The sequence below is a fragment of the Loa loa genome, assembly GCF_000183805.2.
Source record: "Loa loa unplaced genomic scaffold supercont3.697, whole genome shotgun sequence".
Taxonomy (NCBI): domain Eukaryota; kingdom Metazoa; phylum Nematoda; class Chromadorea; order Rhabditida; family Onchocercidae; genus Loa; species Loa loa.
In genome coordinates this window covers 853-12,687 of record NW_018108877.1, presented here as the reverse complement: position 1 = coordinate 12,687, position 11,835 = coordinate 853, and the positions used below count along the sequence as shown (strand labels likewise).

The 11,835-nt window shown below is 31.9% G+C and overlaps 2 protein-coding genes across 2 annotated transcripts; both read left to right on the top strand.

The window, feature by feature from the left end:
• Window positions 1-2,015: 2,015 nt before the first annotated feature.
• On the top strand, window positions 2,016-4,999 carry LOAG_08030 (hypothetical protein; the record flags this gene model as incomplete). The annotated part of the gene is made up of 9 exons (XM_020447596.1): window positions 2,016-2,093; window positions 2,406-2,566; window positions 2,666-2,898; window positions 3,212-3,381; window positions 3,521-3,592; window positions 3,769-3,899; window positions 4,174-4,278; window positions 4,522-4,633; window positions 4,916-4,999. Exons 1-9 carry the CDS (start codon window positions 2,040-2,042, stop codon window positions 4,997-4,999), a joined length of 1,122 nt encoding a protein of 373 aa, XP_020302190.1. The 5' UTR covers window positions 2,016-2,039.
• A 2,184-nt stretch (window positions 5,000-7,183) lies between these two features.
• Window positions 7,184-9,177, top strand: LOAG_08029 (hypothetical protein; the record flags this gene model as incomplete). The annotated part of the gene is made up of 7 exons (XM_003143561.1): window positions 7,184-7,237; window positions 7,556-7,716; window positions 7,816-8,048; window positions 8,186-8,355; window positions 8,493-8,555; window positions 8,785-8,915; window positions 9,072-9,177. The coding sequence occupies 7 exons, from the start codon at window positions 7,184-7,186 to the stop codon at window positions 9,175-9,177; spliced, it is 918 nt and encodes a 305-aa protein (XP_003143609.1).
• Between the last annotated feature and the right edge of the window lie 2,658 nt (window positions 9,178-11,835).

The following is an 11,835-nucleotide window of genomic DNA, read 5'->3' as shown; positions in this document are numbered from 1 at the left end:
ATTAGGTTTTCATAGTCCTAGATGATATCATAGACGACATCTTTATCATCGATCTGATGTTTGTTTTATCTGAAACATCAGCTTTTCCGTTACTTATCATTTATCAATCTATATTTGTTCGTTAGTGCATATTTTCCACAACTAATTGACTTCACATTATTGTGCCGAATATTTTATTGGCTAATAAATTGTTCTACGAATTCGCAGCTTGTTATCGCAATTCAAGATTTCCTTTTTACAGCAATATCTCATCGAAAGAAGTAAACCTCTTTGCAGCGATATTTCGATTCAATTTTTCTTGGTGTTCTCTCACAACAAAACTTTCGCAACATACTTGGCCTGCGTAAACATCACTCATTATCGTATTCAGTGGTATTCTATATTTATTCACCAGTAGATGATGATTGTTTGTAACAAGCATTGTAGTATGGACTCTTCTGATTCAATCCCTCGATTTGGTTGAAATCGATAAATCAGAAACTTTATTGGTCCTTCGATGATATTTCAAGATTCTATTTGATAGATTTTTTTGCATATATACATATAACGATGTGCTTTTTCATCACTTCAGATTTCGAAGTTTGGATTTTTAATGTTTTTCCTTATAAGTTATTTTGCTGAGGAGTTTCAAGGTCTATGCAAATGCTAACTGTTTACATCTTGTATTTTCAATTCAATTTCTTATATTGCATTCTTCAATATTTGATTGGAAATTGTTGTTGCCTTTCAGATTAATCTTGCTAATTTTCAATTGCGACATAATCTGGATGACGAACATTCGTGTGGCAGCAATTGCATCATCTATAAATTGGAGTTGTTTTTAAAATAGGCCAAGGCAATGAAATTATATGCTTTATTCATATGATAGTTCGTCACACTGATTGGTTCATTAATTTATGTGATAAACATTAGCTGTCACATAATAATATGTGTTGGGTCGACAAACAAGTTAGCTCGTTAAGGTTTCCTGCAATATTTGAATTTTTATACCTGCAGCTCTGCACAACTTTTTTTCCCGATTTAGAATTTCGAAAGGTACTGTAAAACATATAATTAATAGCTTATAACGGAGGGAAGAGACGTGGGAAATACCATAATGAAGCAATCCGGCAAAAAAAAATACGAGGCTTTCAATTGAAAGAAAAAGGTATTCGGAATCAGAAATCGAGAACTGAGCATCTGCAAAAATATTGAAATAGATTTGATCGGAATTAACGGTTTGCGGTTGGTGATTTCTCGCAGACAATCGTCACGCTTTTCCCGAGAATATTATTCTAACGAGAAAGGGAAATAATCTAGCCAGCTTATATTTTTCTTATGGATTAACAAATTTCCTGAATTAAGCATTAATGTTATCGACTACCTAGAAAACGACGTGCGCAGGATAAAAATCCATTTCATGTTGTGCAAGTTTTCGGAACTCAAACTTCCTAATATAATTATTTAATACGATGGAATTGTCTAATGTAATCGTTATCAAAATTATCTAATACAATCAAAAAGTCCACTCAAAAATGACAGTTTGGCAGTATTTAGGAACAGAAAAGAGTTCATTAACATGGGAATAAATCTTTGACATTGTTATTTCGTAAAATCCACATGGTACAGTATTGGAAACCTATTAATGGCTGCTTAAAATTTGGGAAGTTTGCACAAGCTATAAGCGCTTTGGTAGAATACAAGGTGGGACGAAACCAAAGGATGGTACTAATCTTATGGAATCAGTACTTCCATAAGTTACGGAAATCCACTAGTATTTGGATTTTGGTTATGTTTTCACAATTCATTTTGATATTGCTTCCTAAAATTTTCCATTATGCACAAATTTTCAATATCTTCTCTTTACAAATTCAATAATTTAATTCCAATAAGTATATGAGATAATTGTATCTTTGTGTTTGCCTTTTGTTATCTGCTTTTTGATTCCATGTGTTGTTTAGTAATATTTGTTAAAACATTATACGTGATGAAAATAACTTTTGAATTATAATATTTGAACTAATAGTATTTTTGATAGATTTCTTAAAGTGTGAATCGTAATGCCCAAAAACAGTAATTTTGAAGATGACATTGCGATGGCCTGTATCATCGTGGTTAGTATTTTGGTTTAAATGATAATAAGATAGCGAATAGATGAAAAATTAGGATGATAAAAAGCATTTAGTGTAGGTCTTCCTTCCAACATTGAAGAAACTATTTTCTACAAATATTAAAGATATTGATATTTTAATCCATAGAAATCTTATGTACAGATTCTAAGTGTGAAAATTAGATTCCAAAAATTACAGTTCTATTGCTATCTGCTTCCATACAACTTTTTTTTCTCTTTTTTTTGTATTAATAAAGAGTTGTATTTATAAAGTTGATCGGTTTTGATGTTTTAACAACGAATCTATTTATCATAGATAGGAGTTTTTGGGCTGATCAGCAATGGTTTATCTTTGTACTTAACACGTACGAAGTCACGATTTCGTAATGCGTTTGGAATTTTATGCAGTAGCTTTCTGATATGTAATTTGCAAGCTATATTTGTTCTTCTTACATGGTGTACCATTGTCCTGAGCTTGTAAGTTTCATTTACATTATAGTAAAATTTTCCTTTCTTACTTCTTCATTTATTCAGCCCAAATTTCTTTCATGTTTTATTTGAAAAATTTAATTTTAGCAAATCTCCAATACTATCATCACCGGAATTGTTTCTCGCACGATTTGTTGGACTTTTAGTAAATGGAGCATGGTTTGGATCGATTTTAGTACATTTTTTCATCGCTGTTAATAGATTTTGTGCTTTTGTATATGCAATAAAATATAATCAGTTATGGTCAGCATTCATAGCTTTATCCATTGGAATTTGTTCATGGATATTTGGATTGCTTTTCTCCATTCAACACCTATATGGTAAATAGTTATGACAAAAAACTATTTAACATTTTCAGATTTCAAACTATCTCTACAATGTTATTTTCGTAAAAAGAAATTGATTATTAAAGTCCGCATCATCTAATGATGATTATCTTTTGACACCAAAATTTTGTCATAATCTTGATCTGCAAAATGTCATTGTGATTCCGATCACGAACAGGAAGGGATAATTATTTTGCAAATTTAAACCATTTATCAGAATATCAAAAAATGATGTCGGGATATTTTTTCATACGTATTATTTCCCTAATTTACACTTGTTTTTAAAAAGGAGTAATCTTGTTTGCAGAAGAATGTTCATTTGTATTTAATGAAAAGTCAAATTATGTCTTTTCCTATCAAAATTCTTTCCACGGTAAAATATGTTCCTACGCTGATATTGTCGCAACAATAGGAATAGTAACAGGAATGGCATGCATCGATTTCGTTACATTAATCAAAATAATTGCATATCGTAAAGTGAGTTTATTTCTCATAAATGATTGTATTAGTGAATTTATTAAATATTAATATTCACAATAGAGTAATATTTCATGAGTTAGGATAATTAGTTAGGTTAGTTTCCAATCATTTCAAATTCTGATTTCTTGGATTTCAGGCAGTGCGAAGAAATACGACATTGTCAACTAGTGATTCCATTAACGAAAGGGAGATATTATTCTTTAAGCAGGTATTAAACAAGAATTCAAAGTGTTACCGAGAAAATGAGCTTTAAAAAAGAACAATAGAGAATGTCGAATGATGATGAGAATTTCTACAATCGATCGTTGTAACCTTTGTATCTCTTAACAATATATTCTTCTGAAGATTGATAGCTGTCCAAGTATTATGAGATTAATTTTATAGTCCTGCATACTTGGCTTACTATATATCTCGTGCTCTGTGGTGTTCAATACTGCTCAATATTTGTCTGTCGATAAATGGTTTCTGTTTGCTTCCAGTACGATAACATGGATTCTGACACAATCTTTAGACGGGTAAGCAATGTTATGTCACTTTTTTTTTTCACTGCAATAGCAAGGTTAGAATATTCACATTTACTAATGCAATTTCAGGAATTAATTGCTTTTATGGCATATGTTCACACCTATTGGCTGTCTTATTATTCTATTTTAAATATTCCCAGCAATTCTTTACCTATTTTAACACTTTTAACAGCAATTAAGTTTTGGAAGCATTTTCAATTTAATTTATCAAAATTATGTTTATATATTTAAATGGTCAATCAAAAGATATGTGTGCGGTTTTCAGATTGGCCTTTCTGATTTTCAATCGTAAAATTATCTGCAAGACAAGTTTCAGTACATCGACAGTAATACCTGTAAGACACTTAAATTGGATACAAAGTGATTCATGGTAGTGAAGTGAATATTTATTTTCGATCTTTATATGGTGGATTGATTAATAATCATCATTTGAAGTAGTATTTGTTTTATGCATAAATGTTTTTTGACAAAGTTATTTTCCTCTTGACATTTTCCTGGTGGTAGATTTGAACGTGTTGGATGTATAATTCATTGTCAAACTTACTCTGTTCACATCTCGAGGTTTTCCTGGATTTGAAAGTTTTGTAAAGAAATTGTAATGGGATATCTTCAGGAAAATCTTACGACAGGAAAATCTTACGCTTAAAAACAGGTACCGACCACTGGTAATGCCGACGTTGGTTTTCACAGTTATTGTTTCCGGACATTATGGTGCATTTGAAGAAGTTAGCCAAAGACTAGTTTTAAAGACTGGGTCAAGTTTAATGGTTGGATTAAACCTTTTCTGCTGAATGTAATATTCTAACAGGTGTTGCTGAAGAACACAGAGCCAGAATGAGTGACGTCAGGTAACAGAGCTTCATTACATCAAAATGGGAAGGTTCATTATTATCGGTGACTTTCATCTTTGAAGTCATTTTCTTATATTTAAAATTTAATTTGGGGGGCTATAAAATTTCTGCTTTTATATAAGCAACATTAGACATTGTAAGCAAGGAACATTTTAGGCAAATGATACTGTCTTCAATATGTTCAGAAAGTTATTCGGGTCATCGGGTTCATTGTTGAGACTTCTCAACTGTTTGGAATGAAGGGTTTGCTGGATTAGCTTGATGCAGTTCTCATTAAGCTTACTTTAATTTATACTTTAATTAAATATTCCTTGGAGCCTGCTTATTATTCTACTATAATGATTTCATATCTCCCATCAATGCATCAAGTTATGCTATGAGTGCTAGTTCGATGGGATCAGAAATAATATTAGGCAAACTTTATTAGGGTAAGTGATGCAGAATAATTACTATGAAAGGAATGAAGCTTAAAAAGAGATAGCTTTCAAACGAAAAAGATAAGAATCGATTGTATCAATTCTTTTGATGCATTCAATACAAATTCAAACAGCAATGGATGATTTGAAAGGAGGAGTTGTAACTGAAGATTTACCCGAACGGGAAAATATCAGATTATTGGAAATGAAGTTATATTCAAATAAAACTTCTATAATATCTATCAGATCGGATAATGAAATTCTGTAAGTTGAAGCAATAAGAAGGATAAAAGCTAACAATAGTGGGAAAATCACAAAGATATCTCAGTATCTATTCGTGGCTGCACAATGAACTGCACAATATCCAAGGGAGCAGCCATATTTTCATGATAACCTCGATGGAGCTTACAAAAAACTCTTACCTAATCCTTAGTATATATATACGAAAAAAAAAATACCTATACATTTTTTACAATTAGGTAGATCAATCACTACGCCTTTTTGCATATATCTGCTACCATTGGACAACAAACTATAATTTCGCTAAATACATTTCCTGTGTAGCATATCCCAAGCTCAATGAAGGATGAACTCAACTCATATCTTAATCATTACGCAACTTATCAATAAACTTACAGTCAATTATTATCCAAGGGAACGACAAGAAATAAATTTGTTAGTTAATTACACAGCATATTTATTATATAATTCGTCACTATTTACCAATTTACCGCATACTATATATTTTAAATATTTTATTTTTGCTGTTGTTTAACTAGTAATATTGCACGAGTAAAATATTAAATCCCAAGTAAACCTATGTTATACACAAATGAAGTGAACAAAATTAATTTTTCCGACCGCTACTTATGCCTCTATCCTTGTTAAACATTAGTGTTAAACATCGTACGTTAGTGAATATTGTATGTTTTTTTCAGAATATTTTCGTGTCATATATTTGTCATATATATGCTCTCCACAATCCCTTGCAAAAATGTAGTGTAGCATTATTACCTTCTGACATTGTACCTTTTGAGAATTGAAACGGAGCATAATTTTGCAAAGGATAGAATAAAATTTGATATTGAAACATAATTTTGCAAATTAATAGAAAGCATACTAAAAAGTCAAAATAATGAAAATTCAAGTCTCACGTGAACGAAATTTAATATCGAAGATCAACTTTTTAATATCATGATTTAATAATGTAACAGAGCCGAGAGGTTTAAAACTCCAAAAATAAGACTAACTTTTTCCTCGTTCTTAAAGCTTCTTTTCCTTATTGCTAATTTACCCGTCCGTTGTTGAGAAAACTGTGTTAGATTTCAGATAATTATTGAGTAATCTCCAAATTAGATAGGAAAAGTGCTGTCTTGAAACAATACTCTGGAATAAATTTACGTCAATTCTATGTTTTAAAATGTTCGTTAACTGAAATTAAAAATCAGAAATCTTATGAATATTGCAATCTTCCTCTTCGTTAAAATTTGGACAAAAATTTCAACTGAGTGAAATGCAAACATTTCTTAGAAGCATTAATAACAGTAATATAGCAAAATATAATGAATATTTGATAGTGCAATGAAATTTTGAGATTAAAACAGCCAGCAAAATAGTTGTTTCGTTTTAGACCTTCATTAATACCTGTTGCATATATCCCAATGTTTTTGCATATTTTGTATCGCAAGTGCTCCAAATATTCAGTCGGATATTACTAAATTAGAATTATAAACATGTCTTCATAAAAACATCCCTTGTTTACAATGTGCCAAATGCTTTTCTGATGTAAGGATGGGAATTTCCCAGTTTCCTTACATTCAATTTCAAATTCAATACTTGAAAAAATGCTCGTGCTAATGAAAATAAGTGATAATAATATACCTTTGCACATATCCATTTTTCACATATTGCTTAATAACAATTGTCGGACCATTCCACATTTCTATCGAATTCTATTTAATCCCTAAAACTAACAGTGTTTTTGATAGATTTTTACAAGTGCACCGAAATGCCTGAAAACAGTGAGTTTGAAGACAATATTGTAATGGCCTGCATCTTTATGGTTAGTACTTCATCAAATAAGTAAATGATTAGCAAAGTCGGTTCAAATATTAATAAGGTAACAGACAGGTGGGAAACTAAGATGATAAAAAGGAATTGCATATATCTTTCTTCTAGTAGGTACTGTAAAGGATACAAATATTTTCAACAAATGTTGAAGATTCTGATATTTGGTTTCGTCTTACTGAGGATTGTAGGTGTGAAAATGAGATTCCAAAAATTACAATCTTACTGATATTTACTTGCATACAACTTTCTTACTGTATTCATAAACAGTCAAGTCGATCGATTTCATATCTTAACAACGAATGTATCATAGATAGCAGTTTTTGGGCTGATCAGCAATGGTTTATCTTTGTACTTAACACGTACGAAGTCACGATTTCGTAATGCGTTTGGAATTTTATGCAGTAGCTTTCTGATATGTAATTTGCAAGCTATATTTGTTCTTCTTACATGGTGTACCATTGTCCTGAGCTTGTAAGTTCCATTTACATTACAATGCAATTTCCGTTTTTCACTTTTTCATTTTTTCCAAAACTCTTCTTTCATTTCATGTTTTATTTGAAAAAATTCCAGCAAATCTCCAATACTATCATCACCGAAACTGTTTTCCGTACGATTGGTTGGCGTTTTTTTGAACGGAGGATGGTTTGGAGCACTTGTTATGCACTTTCTCATAGCCCTCAATAGATTTTATGCTTTTGTTTGTGCGATAAAATATAATCAATTATGGTCGCACTCCAAGACTTTCAAAATTATAATCATCTCTTGGTCATTTTCAATGGTTTATTGCACTCATCACTTATACAGTAAGTCTGTGAAGAACCTGCATACCTTATTCAACACCAAACGGTCTGATGATATCTTTTGCTTATGAGAAGAAAATGTTCACGCGGAATTTGCAGCATGCAGAAATCGGTCCTTTTCTTATGGAAATTGTTTGCAGAAAACTGTTCATATCTATTTAATTATGGTTCGATGTATCGTTGGTTGCATCATACCTCATTCCACGGTCAAATATGTGCCAGAATTGATGCTATAGTATCAATAGTTTTGGTAGTAGCAATGACATTCATCGATTTCATTACTTTAGTCAAAATACTTGCATACCGTAGAGTAAGTTTACTTCTGACAAGCGAATGTTCTGGTAACTTATTGCAATTTGTGTTAGCAGTATAATGCCTGATGCATATTTCTTTCGTTCAAATCCAGCATGTACATTAATATTGCAATGATTATTTCCTGGATTTCAGACAATGCTAACAGTGTCAACTGGTAGTGCTATTAACGAAGGAGAAGTATTGTTCTTCAAACAGGTAATAAAGAGAAACTCAAATATTTTTGAGAAAAAAGAACTTATGAAGATGCAGGAGAGAAGCTCGAAAGAATATTAGATTTGTCAAAATGATTTGATATACTTTCTGCCTACAAATATGTTCTTTCGAGGGTTGCAAGAGTTTCGTGAAGATCAAATTCTGATGACGCGTAATAGTTAATTCATGTCAGATTATGTTACTATAAATTACGTTGTTGTCATCTTTACAGTCATGCAAACTTGGCTTGATTTACATCTTGTGCTGTATTACATTCAATGTTCCTTCATATTTCACCACCGATAAATGGATACTATTTATATCAAGCACGATTGCATTGCTTGGAACACATTCCTTGGATGGGTAAGTTTCTACTGGAATCGTATCTTAGAACGTTTTATTTCATGGATTTACCGGCCGGTTAATTTGCAACATACCAGAAGGCATGCCTTCATATATCACTGAACTTCAGTATCATTATCTTCAAAAGTCACTTGAAGGATATTGTTCGTCTTTCAGATTAATCTTTCTGGTTTTCCACCGAAAGCTAATCAGCAAAACAAATTTCGGTGGAACATCAATAGCACCCAATGTAAACTTGAATGTGTTTCAAACGGAGCAGTGAAGTGAACATTTTTTTTGCATTTTTATATTATGGGTTGATTATTCCCATATGCAGTGGCACATTTCTTTTCCCGGTTGAAATCTTTTTGAAATTAATCCGATTGTTTTATGCGACGGTGCAAATTTGAGTTCACATACTTGAAAGATCCTGTATATTTACCTGCTATTTTTCGGTTTTGTTAATAACTGACACAAATATTATATTTTGAAAAATCATGTGAATTAAAATAACTGATTTTGCTTTATACATCGAACTATAAAAAAACAGAACTATAAACAGATTTTCATAGAAATGTTGCTTTTTTACAAAGCACCCAATGTTTTTCTGATGTAGGGACAGTGTCGCGAATTCCGATTCGCGAGACTCCAACCATACCCCAAACAAACAAATAAGTAATCAAATAAATTTCTTGTTATAAATAAATGTTAACAATAGTGTAAATCATTTAACCAATTTACATTCTTTAAAATTATCTCCCATACGTTTCTTTTGTTACCTTTTTCGAACGAAAATTCGCATCTTTATTTTAATGACAAAGAATGTCCAATTTGCATGCTAATCTTTTCCCTCTGTTCTTGTTACAATGCTTATTATGTAATTGGATCCTTACAGTTTCCTTTGTATCTAAATGAACATCCTTTTTTAACGATTTAAACCACTCCCACTCTCTAATGCATATAAACCCTATTGTAAATCAGTTAGATCATTATGGTCAATAAAGGCTTTACAATCCGGGTAGACTCAATACACCTCACTTCAATTCCCTCAGCGCAACCCAAATCAACTCAACTCAGCTTCTCGCAACCCAAATTAACGCAACTCAGCCTAACCCAACTCAACTCAACCCAATTCAAATCAGCCCAGCGGATCTTAGAAAGCCTGTCGACAACACTGGTGATATTCGGCTATTGATCGACATCACACTCCACGATTCAGAAAAAATCCACCACAGACAGAAATTTTCCAATTTCCTGAAATTCATTTCCGCATTTATTACTTAAAAGATGCTCTCCCTGTGAAAATGAGTGGTAACAATACACCTTTGCACTTATCCTTTGTCATCTACCTGCTAGCTTCGTTTACCCTATTTTTGCTTCTTCAGTAGCATCTGTCGAATCATTATGCCTGTTGGGAAAGATTAAATAATGGAATTTGACTTAATTCTTAAAACTAATGATTCCATTTCTGATCACTTTGTTCAAGTGTGCAATACTGCCTGCAAACAATAAGACGATATTGCAATGATATGTATTGCTCCGGTTGGTGTTTTGTTGGGCTGATTAATTAATTAGTTTAAATGATAAGATGGGAGATGAGAATCTGGAATGATGCAATGGTAATCTGCCTTCTGGCAAACATTGTGAAAAGTGTAAACATTTTCGACGAATATGATATTCAGTTGAAATATTGTCTTAGAATCATGAGGGTGGAAGTCAAAACCACGGATTACAGTCTTGTTCTATGCAACTTGTATATTTTATTCTAGAACCATGTAAAGGCAGTCAATTTCACACCTTTACACCGAATGCATCGTAGGTAGCAATCTTTTGATTGGTCAGCGACGGCATGTCACTGTATGTCACAGTACTAGGTCACGTTTCTGTAACGGTTTGGAGTTTTATGTAGTAGTTTTATGATATGCAACTTGGAAGCTTGTTTACAGTCTCTACATGGTGTCTTATTGCCTTAGGTAGTTACGTTTACTTGTTAAATATTCTTCTCTTTCATTCCTAAAGTTTCTCCCCATTTGTTTTAAAAAATTGGTCTTTTGGAAAATTTCCAAAACTATCGTTACCGGCACTATTTTTCATGCGATCGATAAATATTTTTGCGGATCGCTTTTTGTGCACTTCTTTGTCTCCGTTATTCATTTTGTACTTTCGTATATGCAACAAGATATAATCAGTTATGGTCAGAATCTAAGGCTTTAATCATTGAAATCGTGAGCACTTGGAATTACTATAAGCCTGGCACATTTATACGGCAAAGTTATCATAATGGAAAGTAACTCTGACAAAAATTATTAAGCATCAAATATTAATAACTTATTGATGTTATTTTATTGCCACTTCCTTATAATCGATATAACCACTTGAAAAATTTACATAAATTCTACAAGACCGATGAAACTAATTCGAGATGATGAAAATTAATGAATGTTTAGCTAAATTTTGCTCATAACTTAGAGAAATGAATAGGTGTGAGAACTCTTCGACAATAAATCAATAATCGCCTTTAAAGAATTTTTTTATTCTAACAACTTCTTTTTACATGAAAATAAATTACGAATGTTAAGATGCCGTAATTTTTTATATGAAATAAATATTTATGGATGTTAGAAAAAATCTGCCGAGTGATGCTGTAATGATGAATGCCCTAAAATAATGTCCTAAAACGAGATTCCTGAAGTTTGACTTGAATGATTGTTAAAAACTTCATTAACAGTGATAGTGGTAATGTCAACAGTATGCGTCAACTTCATGACATTGGTCAAAACGTTTGCATATCACGGAGTAAGTTCATTTTTTGTGAATTTATAACCACTACATGTTGATAGCAATGATGCTAATTCTCTTTCACTGGGACATTCCTCGTTTTTTTTTTTGTAAAAACAGGCTTTTGAGGATCACACATTACGGTAGCTATTATCATTGCCAT